This window comes from Cryptomeria japonica, chromosome 9 (genome assembly GCF_030272615.1).
Source record: "Cryptomeria japonica chromosome 9, Sugi_1.0, whole genome shotgun sequence".
In the NCBI taxonomy this organism is placed as follows: domain Eukaryota; kingdom Viridiplantae; phylum Streptophyta; class Pinopsida; order Cupressales; family Cupressaceae; genus Cryptomeria; species Cryptomeria japonica.
This window is the reverse complement of record NC_081413.1, coordinates 213,825,820-213,839,364: the sequence shown is the minus strand read 5'-3', so window position 1 is coordinate 213,839,364 and position 13,545 is coordinate 213,825,820. Positions and strand designations below refer to the sequence as shown.

Below are 13,545 nucleotides of genomic sequence, written 5' to 3'. Positions count from 1 at the left end.
TACTCACTCTCCTTTAAATCAGTTTGCTGTTCTGAAGTTTCAGAATCTGATCCATCAGCTGAATAGGCCTCCATTTATGTTCATTGCCCTTTCCATGACATCTATGACCCGGGGCCCAAGGTTCTCTGCATGAGTAACATAAGTTCTTCCTTCGGAGCTCTTGGTGGAGCTCATCATCCATCCTAGGAGGGATTTTTTTGGACTGATTTGAGAACTTCTTGTCCTTTCGATGTGAGAAGGGCTTTGACTAAAATTTGGACTTAGGGGCAGCCAATTCCATGCTCCTAGCTTTCTTGATTGCTTCAGCCAAGGTGGGTGGATCAAAGGCTTTAACCCAACCTTTTAATGGTTCTTCAAGTCCTTTAGTGAATAAGACCACTAACCTCTTCTCAGAAATGTTACTTTTGTGCGGGAAAAGCGGGTTGATAGAACTCAATGTGTGAAAAACGGAGCTCTATGGAGCCTTGCTCACACACCCACAGGACTTCTTGGTGCAAGCTATGGAGTAATGAAGTATCACTCAGCTTCCCAAGGTTGGTCCCATGGTTCTCTATCTTACACGGTCCCTCAAACCAATGTTTTTGCTCTCAGATCACTGAGCAAAATGGTTTAGGGATGGCAAATGCAAGAACGAGGGATGCTTTTTGTTGGTTTTAATATGAGATGCATCCTAAGCTATGCATGATCTTAAAATGCAATAAACTAGATTATAAAATGACAAGGTTAGTATAAATGCTATCCTAACATGATATATTAGTCTATGATGGAGCTAAATGATAAAGAAAGTATTCTAAACATGCATATTTAGACTAATTCCTAGTTAAAGAGAGGCTAAAATGATGAGCATAAAAATGATATATGAAAGCTTGAATGTATTTGAGCATAAGTGTGATACTACAAACTTGGATTCATCTTTTTTGAATGGAGGAATGAGAGCTCTATTTATAGCAAAAACAGGGCAATGGATGGTCAGGATTGAAAGAGTTGATCAAGGGTTGAGTTTGAAAGTTGGGGATCCATGTTTGCAATTTACACCAATGAAATGGTGACAAGTGTCAACATAGGGTTGGGTTGAGAGAAGGGGTTGGAGGCATTAAATGCCTAAGAAGACCTTATGGTTATCTAGAGATAAGGGTTAAGCTTAAGTTAGGCTTACCCATTGGATTAAGAGTTAATCCAAGGATAAACCCTTGTGCAAATGATTAAGAGATAATCATGGTCAAAACATTAAAGGCTTGATGAGACCCTTGGGTTGGATGAAGGTTAAGTTAGGCAAAATGTCTCTAACCATGTAAGAGGGTTGAATTAACCATTAATGGTTTGGGAGACTTTGGGGATATTAAGTGGTTAAAGATTTGAAGCCTTTAATGGTTATCAAAGACTTTAAGGTTTTGAGAAGTGACCTCCCCTTGCTTAGGGATGTGACAAAGTTTAGAAGATGGGTTAGGCTAATTAGAAGCGATTAGAAGAGTCTAGAAGGGATTAGAAAGCAAGTGGGAGATGTAGGAAAATGCAAGTGGATGGAGGGATAATAGGATTTAATTGAAATAAAGTTAATTTAATTCAATTTGGTTGCAATTTGGGGAAATTAAATAAATTAGATTTATTCAATTTAGGATAACTATTTAATTAAATTTGAATTTAATTAAAAGTGGATAGGGGGAATTTAACTGAATAAAATGGTTTATTCATTAAGTGGGTATAGTGAATTTGATTTAAATAAATTGAGTAATTTACTTAATTAAATAGAGGAATGTGGGTAATTTAATTAAATTGGATTTAATTAAATAGAGAAATGAACATAAAATATTCATTTAGGAATATGGTCATTTTTATACGTCTACATTACTAACCATAACTAAAAGACTTTGAAACTTAGTTATGTAAGTGTCCAAAGAGCCCTGCTGTTTGAGTTGCGCAAGCTCTCTAAATTTCACCTCTTGATCCTTAGCATCAAATCTTTCGATCAGCTTGTTGGTGAATTCTGCATAGGTATTGATCGAGCTATGGCTAAGGGTGACCAACCCATGATACCACCACTCGTGAGCAGCCCCATCCAAGTGCAAAGTAGCGAACTTGATGGCATCTTCTTCAGGCATCGGCCTCAAGGACAAATAGTTGTCCAACTTCTGAACCCAAGCTCTAGCCGTACACTTATTGCTCCCATCAAAATGAGCTAGAGTCACCTTTCCAAGAGCTTGTTGATAGTCTCTCGGAGCGGAATAACGATTATCATATCTCCCTTCCCTTCTCTTCTTCTGATTCATGAATTGATCCAGGGTTAGGATGTCTTGAATCTTTGTTGGAAGAGAAGCATACTCCATGTAGCTTGCTCTTATCTCATCAGCCATGGGTACTTCCACTTCAGGTGGCGGTGCTTCCCTTGGAAGGAATACGAGTTGCAACGGTCTTAAAACAGACCCAACAGTTGTTTTACCATGGTTGCTACTCTGGTTGCTTCCATTCCCATTTCCTCCAGAGTTGTTAGAGGTGCTGTCGTTATTTCCATTGGTGTTTTTATTTTGAGCCCCATCAGCATTCTGAGTTAATGTAGCCAACAACTAGGACATCATATCCATCATAGTATTAAACTTCTTTTCAGCTCTCTTTGCAGCCCCATTTGCATCTGACGTTCTCTCTGCCATAGTATCAACTGAATTAGCTGAATCCATTGCTTTCTCTCTGTTTCTCAATACCTCTGAAAATGTCTCTTCTACTGGGACTGAAGTAATCTGATACTGCTGCCTTCTCTGTTCTTTGTTGTAATAACTGATGTCTCTGTCACTCATGGAGAACCCTTATCACACAAGCTGATAGGATAAGTGGCTCTGATACTATTGTAATATTCCATTTATTTTTTTTTCAATTATTTTAGTTTACAATCAACACAAACGTCCGTTATGGTTAGAAAATGAAATCCCAATACTGCGAAAGTAACCCTTTCCACCTTTTGATCTCCGAGAGCCCAATTTGGGAGGGTGAGAGCATACAGTGTTGAGGGGATCGTTCGATGCAAGAAACTGAAATTGATTACAATACTTGGGCGGCAAGCCAGCCCCTTCCACTTTTCAACGGGATAATGAGAATACTAAAAAATCACTTGGCGGTAAACTAGCCAAGGACAAGCTAGAAATTGAAATAGCAATCACTCAACCGCCTATCTAGCAAGAGGACTAGAAATGAAATTACAAATCACTCTACCGCTTATGCAGCGGGAGGACAATATTACAATATTCAAAGTAGGCGGCAAAACTAGCCTCTTCCACTTATGCAGTGAGACTAAGAGCAATAATCCAATTAGATAGCTGTTAGTACTACCAACCAACTTTACAATGCACAATATGGATTACAAATTAAGAGAAATCACTATTCCAAAGATAGGTGGCAAGGCCAGCCTCTTCCACTTTGCAGTGGGTCTAGGAAAGATCAATATAAATTGCTGTTAGTACTACTACCGGCATTACAATATGAATCATAGAAGATAAGAATGAAGAACCAACAACTGCAAACAATTACCAAGATCTTTCTCTCCACACCAAAGAACCCACACACCCCTAAACCAACTACACACAAGAAGACACTCCAAAACAGAAAATCTCTAAATCTGATATACTCCCAGCATGCTGAAAACACACAGACCAGCAACACCAAATCTCACTAAAACACTCAACTCACCCATTTCCTAACCAAATGACATGAAACTGAAAGCATATGATCACTAGGAGGTAGGTGATCAATCCTAGGACAACAAAACAAGGCAAACTAACCCCAATAATTTATGCACGCATCCCAAATCACTCAGCCACATGGTACGACCAGCTAGGGAACAATTTGGTAAATATAAAATCCCAAACACCATTTTAGATTCTACAAACTCACAAAATGAATCGCCCAAACCACAAAAAGAGATAGAAGAAATACCCAGAACGAGAAGAGTGACACATTGAGACCTGCAACCAAGAATCTACTTCAGCACACTTCGCGACCAGCAACAAAAGCACTTAGAAATCCACACAAATCTTCACCACCTTGAATCCAATCTGCTCCTCTGGATGAGAAACAGTCATAGATTCATTTAGGCGCTATCTGTCAAGCACGAAATTGATGCACTAGGAGGTATGTGTTTCTCGAAGTAAGAGTTTGATAACATTTTGGCAGCACTTCCTTATCAAAGCAATAATGGATACCAAAAATGAGAACCCAAGGTTCTTATTTATAACTTTTGCCCAACCAAATTCAAATGCAAATGCACACCAAATATGCCCAAATTCAAATTCACATGGCACCAAAATTCCTTAATTTCATTGGAGTTTCATTTCATGGCATCTACCAAACATGGCTTCCCCACCTCTAGGCTCAAAAGTTCGAACTTTTCCCTTGGTCCATATTTGCAACATAAAAAAAAACATTATTCTTGAGCACTTTTTTCATCCTTGGCACCAGACTTAGGAGAATTAATAATTTTTTTGAATATTAAAGTTAGGATAAGGTATTAATATTTAATAAATCACTTTCAAATCGAGACTGATCAATGGCAAATTGAACCGGAAATTGAAGTGCTGAAAACCAACAAAACTGACTGGGTTGGAGCTCTGCACTGAACTGCTAAAAATAGCAGAAATGGCACTTACAAAAAATAGTAAGTCCTGAAAACAATTCCAAAAAGATTGCTCTTCGAACCGTGAAGATGAGCTTAGAAAACCCATAATGACTTAGAAATCTTGACAACAACCACCAACTTACTAAAAATAGTAAGTTCAGAATTCTTCTTGGAATTGAATGCATGCCATACCTCTGCGAAGCTTTCAGAAAACCCAGAAGGAATCCACAATCAAAATTGTAGAATACCAACTAGTCAAGCATCAAACAGCTCACACAAACCTCCTCAAAAGTGGGAAACCCTAATTTCTGCTTCTAGTTAGCCTACGGGTCTCCGGAATAGGCTAATGGCCCACTGAACTTCTCCTCATTGAGATGGGTACATTACAGTTTACCCATAAGAAACCCGAATTGTGAGAAAAATCAAGGAAAGCAAAGACTAGCTTCCTATGATCCACTATGAACATGCAGTTTTACAAGGTTGGTGCCTTCTTGAGGCCCATAAAGAATGCAAATTACAATCATCAATATCCTAACCCCAACAAATTTCATTTGCTTCAGGGTAGAAGTGTTTATATCATCCCACTTCATCATCTAGCTCTATGTGCACTCAACTAGCTAGTTCAAACTCTCAAAATGCTCATCCTTGGCTCAAATAGCAATGAAAATGGAAAATGAAGGCTCAATGAAAATCTTGGAAACCAACATACACCTTTAGACATAATCTGGACTCAAATTGGTCCAATCAACAAGAATACGAAGACAACATTTCATAGATGCTTCCTTTTCTTGCTTGCTCAACTTGGAGGAAGCTGTCCCTTACCTCAGATTGCTGCTCCATTGATTGCAAAATCGCCCCTAAGGGAACTAGGAGTTTTGAATCCACTTCATGACCCTTAATACCAATGATCCTTAATCTGTCACTTGTCAATATTTTCCCACGTAAAGCCGTCCAAAGAAATGCACCAGCCTTAGGTAATACGCATTTGTGCCAACATAGGTTGGCCGACCAGTCCATATTCTCCCTCTGTACTATTTGGAGTTAGTATCCAAGTCAGATCGAGAAGTCTCCAAATTTTGATGCACTCCTTATAAGTTCAGGTTCATTTGGGCTGAGTGTGATCTTTCTTTGCTTTAGAATTGCCTTCAATGTAACTCTCGCTTCCTTTAGAATGATTAGCCTATCCAACTTATCCCAATCCCAATCCTCTCCATATCCTTCTTGCATCTGGGACATAAAGTCTGCAACAAATTCGCCATTCTGTTGTTGTCTCTTCGATCCAATTTGGTTTGTTCAAGACCGATCTAGAGGAATTTCTCCATTCCATGAGTCGTACCAAAATTTGGCTTTAGTCCCCTTCCCCATCTTCCAAGTTAGATAATCTTCAATAAGCTTCCTACATTCCCATATGAATCGCCACACAACAAAACCTCCTCTATTATTGGCTATTGTGAGGATTTGTTTCGAATCCTCACAGTCAAGATACTTCTTTTGCATAATCTGACACCACAATTTTTGAGGTTCTTTATACATTTTCCATACAAGCTTGGCCCCTAAAGTAGTATTTTGCTAACCAAGCTGTTTTCATCAGATTTGGATAAACAGATCGTGTCCCATTTGATCAAAGGGATTCTCTTTATTTCCTTTACACCTTTCCATAAAAATTTCTTCAATAAACCTTCTAATACTGAGATTGTTTTGTTTGTAAGTCTAAAGCATGCCTATATGTGTTAGCGGCATTATTGTACACAAACATAAGACTACTTAATTATGTGTAATTGTTTTGGTTAGTTGGCAACCGAGGGGTGGTCGTTGCGGTGCGAGCGCCAATCGTCGCACTGCAACGACCACCCCTCGGTTGCCAACTAACCAAAACAATTACACATAATTAACTAGTCTTATGTTTGTGTACAATAATGCCGCTAACAATACGCATACGGGAACACCAGATAGAACTGCTTTAATCATCATAATCCTGTCGGCCAATGATAGCCACTTGTTCTTCCAATTGCTTATCTTATTACGACAATTGCCAATCAATTCTTCCCAGTAAGCTGTTCTGCCCATTCTAGTAAACAATGGATCACCCAAATGTTTGATAGGGAGCGTCGAAATTTTTGCATCCCAAAATTTGTCTAATTTTGTTCTGCAACACCACCTTTGTGTGAAGAAAAAGACTTCGATCTTGTCCTTGTTCAAAAGTTGGCTTGATGCCTTGGAATAAATCTCTAATGTTTCCCAAATCACCTCCGCTTCACGGACAGAGGCCTCACCAAAAAGGATTGTGTCGTTCGCGAATTGAGCGTGCATTATTGGCTCAATATCTTTGACCACCGAGGTACCTTTCCAAATTCCAGCTTCCTGCAGTTTGCCAATCAACCTTCCCATCACCTTGGCCATAATCACAAACAGGAACGGGGAAATTGTTTCCCTTGTCTCAATCCATTCGAAGGGGCAAATAAACCACACATAGAGCCATTCACTAGGACAGAGAAACGAGGAGTAGAAATGCGTGTCTTAATTAAGTCAACCCACTTTGAACAAAAGCCAAACAGCTCTAGTACTTTCAATAGAAATTGCCATCTAACCCTATCATAGGCTTTACTGACATCTAACTTAATCAATATACCTCTGATTTTCTTTGTAGATATTGTATGAAATTTGAATTGTCTCAGCCGCCAATAGGATGCTATCTGTAATCTCCCTACTTGGAGTGAAACTGTTTTGTTCCCTTGCAATTAATTTCCCCAGCACATTCTTCAATTTTGGTTAGCCAATGCCTTTGAAATGATCTTATAGATAGTATTGTAGAGGGAAATTGGGTGATAATATGCCATCGAAGTCCACTTTTTTCTTAGGAATTAGGGCAATCGCAGTGTTATTGATATCTTGAACAAACCTCCAGCTTTTCTTGAAGTCCTTTGCGACTTCCCACACATCCTGTCCAATAAACTCCCAGTAGGTTTGGTAAAATTTTGCAGGCATGCCATTGGGTCTAGGCGTTTTTCCTGTGTGTAATTGAAATGCTACTGCTTTAATTTCGTCCATTGTAAATTCTTCAATCAGCATCTTATTATCTGCTTCACTTAGACACTTTGGTATAACTGAGAGAATGTCATCATTCTGATTCAGGATCCCATTGTCTTTGTTGTCTAGTAATGCTAGGAAGAAACTAACAGCTTCTTCTTCAATTTTTGTTGGATCAATATTGTTCTCACCATTGGAAAGCTTAATCTCTTTGATTCTATTCCTTTCCCTCCTAGCTTTCACTGAAGCATGAAAGAACTTTGTATTTTTATCACCAACAGAGAGCCAGTTCTCTTGGGCTTTGTCTCTCCATTATACTTCCTCTTTGGCTAACAGCTTCACATGTGTACCCTTGAGCTCTTTTTCTTTAAAGAAATCATCAACAAACATACCGTTCTTAATTATTTTCTCATTCAACTCTTCCAATTCCTTTACAACCAATTCTTTTTCTGAAAATATTTTTGAAGCTTTTACGATTCCACTGTTTTAATCACCCCTAACCGTTTTAGGAAGCGAAAGTTAATTGTTCCCTGAAATGTATCACTCTCCTTCCACCAATTCTCAAGTCCGCTCTTCAATTTAGCATCTCGTCACCACATATTTTCAAGTTTAAAATATCCTTTCTTTGGTTTCTTGCTATCTTTCAGTTCTAGCTGCATCGAATAATGGTTGGAGATCGATAATGGAAGGATTGATGCAGCCCAAGCAATATCGTCTTTTAACCTGTAGCCTCCAATAAAAAACCTATCTAGCCTTTTTGATATATTGGGGAACCTTGCTCTTCTATTTGTCCATGTGTAACTTCCATTTTTTCAGAATGCAGTCAACAACCTCTGTTGTCTCTATAAATGTTCTAAAGTCCATCATAGATCAGTTTACTTTCTTTAATCCTCCGCTTATTCACATAAATCCAAAATGGCGTTGAAGTCACTGCCAAGGATTATTTTATCTTTATTCTATTCCTTGATACCTCGTAGGATGGATTGCCACAGCATCGTTTTTTCCTTTGTTTTAGTGGGGACATAGACATTAATTAGCGGAAATTCCTCATTTGAAACCTGACACCTAATCTTACACATCATCCAATTATCATCCACCTTCTCCACATTCACCAACATTGTATCTGGATTCCATAAAATTCCCATGCCTCCAGAGTTGCCTTATGCATTCACAAATGATCCTTCCCATCTATGTCAATATTTAACAAATTTGAGCTCTTCCTCTAAGTAGATTTTGGTTTCTTGGAGTATCTGGATTCCATAAAATTCCCATGCCTCCAAAGTTGCCTCATGCATTCACAAATGATCCTTCCAATCTGTGACACAATATCCACCACAACCTTATCCAAATGGCGCTTTATTAAGTGCCGTTTGTCAGGAGGCCCCTGACATACCATGTGAAGAGCCTCATTGCTTTCCAAGGGAGGCCTTCACTCCTTTGGATTTTTTTAGAAATTCTTGGATGCTCACCAATCCCTTCTCCCATGCTTCACCCGCTCTTTTCTGTTTATTGGTTTTCCTTCCTTTGCCTTTCTTTGCTTTCCCCAACATTGTGCCGCCTTTTGACTAATGCATCTAGGGTCCACAATAGCTATTCATTGAGAGCATCGATGTTATCAGCTGGTTCATTGGAAGGATAGGCAATGCAAGTGCTACTCTCACTAGCTGTACCATGCAAATGACAGTGTGTGGCGGCCTTGTGCCCCTCATCCTTGACCATAACCAAGAAAAGTTGTTAGTTAGGATTAGTTGATTTTTATTAATTTAAAAAAATATTTCTAGGTCTCAGACAGAATCTCCCTAGGTTTGCTCAGGGGCCTGGTCGGAGCCTCTGGATTTGGTTTGGGTACATTCAGACATGCCTGGGCTGAATGTAGAGGCCCAGGGTTTGTCATGTCCCCTTTTTCCAAACATAGAAACTCACAAAAAATAGTAAATCAAGATTATAGGATAGCTTGAAGAAAAAATAATTATTAATTTAATATATTATTTGTTTTGATGCAAATCAGATTTACCAAACAAATAAATATTAAGTTAATGTCCTATTTGGCGGCATTGGTTTTTGGAAAGTTTCCTTGGCATCTCTGGCTAAGTTTGAATTTGTTTCCCTCTCAAAAGATATTTAATTTAAATATCTTTGCCCCTTTTTGGCATGAAAGTTCACTCGGATGGTTTGTTGGTTTTTAGTGTTAATTGTCAATTTTGGTAAAGTTGGCAACTCATGGGGAGTTTGTAGACACTTGGCAAAGGAAAGTCTCCTTTTGCTTGGAAGTTGTATTTTGGCATCCATTTTGGTTTGAATTTGGAAATTGGGCTTTTGGAAATTATTCTTGTTGCACATTTTATCAAAGCTTATGCTTGTTTCTTTAGTGGCTGATAAACCAGTGGAGGAGACTGTAGAATGGGATGTTTGAAAATTACTAGGTGATCTAAGGACATGCGTCAGAGGATTACTAGGTCTAAGACGGGAGTCAAGGATTTTCATAGAATAATCTCATTCAGAGGTTATCATTTTAGGTTATCATTTTGCATATTGATATTAGTTTCATAGTTTATTTCAGTAGTTTGCAAGGATTTGGTTGAGGGTTTGTGTGAGAAGTGTGAGTTGCATTTCCAGATTTTGTTGTAGCTTTCATAACAGCATAGAAAATGTATCTCCCAGTTTGTAAATTTTATTGCAGAAGTTGTTGCAGATGTTATTTGCTGTTTGAATCCATTTAATGACTGTAAATAAATGGTTATTCATTGTTGCAAACCTGATTTATCACCTATTTATCAGTTGGTGTGAAGTTAAATGCACTCGGGTGTGTTTATTCGGTTAATTTCTTAACAATGTTTGAAACAATTTCAAGAATTTTGCAAATATATATTTTAAGGGTTTCAAATCATTTTGAGATCTGATATAAATTGTCTACAAGGGTTATTACAGCAGGGCCCTAGGTGAACCTTGGCCGGAATTGGACCAAGATCAGTACCCAGTCTGAATCAATTCATGTTTGGCCAGGTTCAAGGCTATGTTTAAGTTACTGTCCATGTTCCTATTCACAGGATATTCTTTTTAAGATGCCTCAACCAGTTAAGGATTGACGTTAAAATTTTTCCATTGTCATTTTTTTCACTATGTGCTCTCTTCAGTGAAAATAACATGTTGTAGTAGTACAGATTTTTCAGTTTTTGAAGAAAGCACTGTAGCTCAAGCTTTGTCAAAAAGTGAATATTGATCAAATTTATATGCTGACAAGAGAGCCACTAGATAAGATTGTGCCTCCACTATTTGTAAAATAATTAAGAAAGATTTGAAATGCTTAGTTTCAGAGAAACTGATACAGAGACAATCACCTATCATGTAAATGGTTCGTAGCCTCACGAGATTGAGATTACAGATTAAAATTTTTATGCATTAGGCGTGCAATAGATAATGGTTTAATACATTAAGGCCACCCTATGCATAGTTATATGTTTATACTTTGGGTAATAATTATTTATTTGTATGTTTTGACCTTTGATTTCATGTTCAACAAAAGAAAATATTTTGTTTGCTCCTGTTTCCATTTGATTCATCTCTTGGAGGAGTTTTCAAGCTTTATGTGGAAGCACATTTAGATGAATGAACTTGCAACTAGTTGAGAAACAATCATTTAGGTCTTCTATATGGTCCACACGTGAAATGTTTAATACAACTATTTAATAGTACATGACATTTTGACATGTTTGTGCAGGGGATGTAGGAAGTGTGTACTTTGGTCCCAATCACCCTATGAAGCCACACCGACTTTGTATGACACACCATCTAGTGCTTTCTTATGAGCTTCACAAGAAGATGGAGATATATGTCTGTCAAAATTTTATACCACTGCCTTTCTCTTTCTCAATGTTTCTTGCCTTCTGTGAGTAATATTTATCCCATCTTAACGTGGTCTTGTGTGGATGTTCCATTTCAGCGACCCCACAAAGCATATCCAGTGGAGCTTGCTCAGTTTCATTCAGCAGATTATGTGGAATTTCTGCATCGGATAACACCTGATACTCAACACATGTTTTCAAAGGAGCTAATAAAGTGTAAGGCCTATGTCTCTTAGATAACATAAATTGCAACAAGGTCCCCTTCTTGAATGATGATTTTTCGTGTGAGGCACAATTGGGTCAGGTTGGGGCAGGTTTGAATCCACAATGCCACTTTATTTGGGTTAATTTTTTTTTGGGAAAATAATGTCTCTGTTATATGCGAAGTTTTTTTGTCTTAATTGGTAGGAGCTTCTTTCCATTTGTTGATGACCGTAGAAATTATCCAGTAGAGACCAACTTATTTTAAGGCATGATTAGTGGTATTTTTTTAGCTATTTTGTAATCTCTGAGAGATGACTCATTATTTCATTTCTGTCAATGTATTTTAATGTTTTCAGGTTTTAATGAAAGGACCACACTTTGTTAATAGTTTCTGCCCCTTTTTGTAGATAACATGGGAGAAGATTGTCCTGTTTTTGAAAACCTATTTGAATTTTGTCAGATCTATGCTGGTGGCACTATAGGTAGTTACATTCTTCCATGCTGTCATTACATTTATGAAGTTAAGCTTAGTTAATATTAGCACATTTAATGAAAATATGAACGTTTGATTTACAAGCAGATGCTGCTCGTAGACTGAATAATCAGATCTCTGACATTGCAATAAACTGGGCTGGTGGTCTTCATCATGCTAAAAAGTGTGAGGCATCAGGTTTCTGCTATATTAACGACTTAGTGTTGGGAATTTTGGAGCTACTTAAACACCATGCTCGAGTTCTTTATATTGACATTGATGTCCATCATGGTGATGGTGTGGAGGAAGCCTTCTATTATACTGATAGGTATCTGATGCATGCTATTCTAATGTTAATCTACATGTCAGGATACTGTCACTAAAATATAATGCTTTTAGTTTTTCAATGCATGATGTTCTGAGAATGCATATTTGCTGGAGAATGAATGTATATATTTTAATCATGTTGTGAAGCGAGAATGCTACCTTTTTTTAATGTTCACAGATAAATTAACACAATTTATGTTGTTTTATTTGGCTGTAAGCATAACATTCAATTGTCATTGTCCTTTATGCTTGATCTATTAATTGACAAATTGTCTTAACTTGTATATTCAATATATGCATCATGTTGGAATTTTCAATTTACTAAGTTTCTAATACAGTTCCCACAATAGTAGTCAGGTTGTTATATGCATAGCAGCAGAAGTGTAACAGTTTTGGGCAATTATGCAATTGATAAAACTATGCGTGTCACAAGCATGCAACTAAGATAAATATTTTCAAGGATTATGTTTTTCTTTCTGTAAGACTTGGCTATGGATATAACCACGCAAGATCATGGTGCTTCAATGAAAGCACAAATAGAGAGCCAACGTGAGAGATTAATTCTATTCAATCAAAGCATGCAAATATCCATGGCAATGGATTTTGATTACAATGAAAAACCCTTTTATATACAAGCAAGGGTGAGACACAAGACAACATAGGATTATGACATGTGTCTTAATCATATGACTCGCGACATAAAAAGTAAATCCCCTAAGCATGCTCTAAGTAAACTCAAATAACTAGGTGTAAAAAAAGAACCAAAAGGGAAATTAGCTAGGTAATATACCTTGTTCACACCATTGCCCTCTTTAAGTGCAACCTAGGGAGAAGGAGAAAACATGCAAATCTGCAAGATGGGTTCTAATTACAAGGTTCAATGAGGTACCCATGTACAATTGTATCTCTCACAAATAGAGAAAAGAGAGAAAACATGAAATATGCTCTCTAATGTGTGAGAAGGATAAATTCCTATGTTACCTTGAGTTTCTGGGATGGGGGGATGAGTTTTCGGGACGTTTTTTGTTGTTGCTTGGAACAAGGGACAGCAAGGGATGGCTAGCTATATATAT

General features: G+C 37.6%; 1 protein-coding gene across 2 annotated transcripts in view; it reads left to right on the top strand.

Moving 5' to 3' along the window:
* The window catches only part of LOC131044512 (histone deacetylase 9), a 90,437-nt gene that overhangs the window by 25,908 nt on the left and 50,984 nt on the right, over positions 1–13,545 (top strand). For both annotated transcript variants that reach the window (XM_057977853.2, XM_057977854.2), the window contains exons 2-5: positions 11,346–11,458; positions 11,568–11,685; positions 12,081–12,155; positions 12,254–12,473. In XM_057977853.2, coding sequence (XP_057833836.1) covers positions 11,346–11,458; positions 11,568–11,685; positions 12,081–12,155; positions 12,254–12,473 — 526 coding nt within the window. The remainder of the gene's footprint in view (positions 1–11,345; positions 11,459–11,567; positions 11,686–12,080; positions 12,156–12,253; positions 12,474–13,545) is intronic.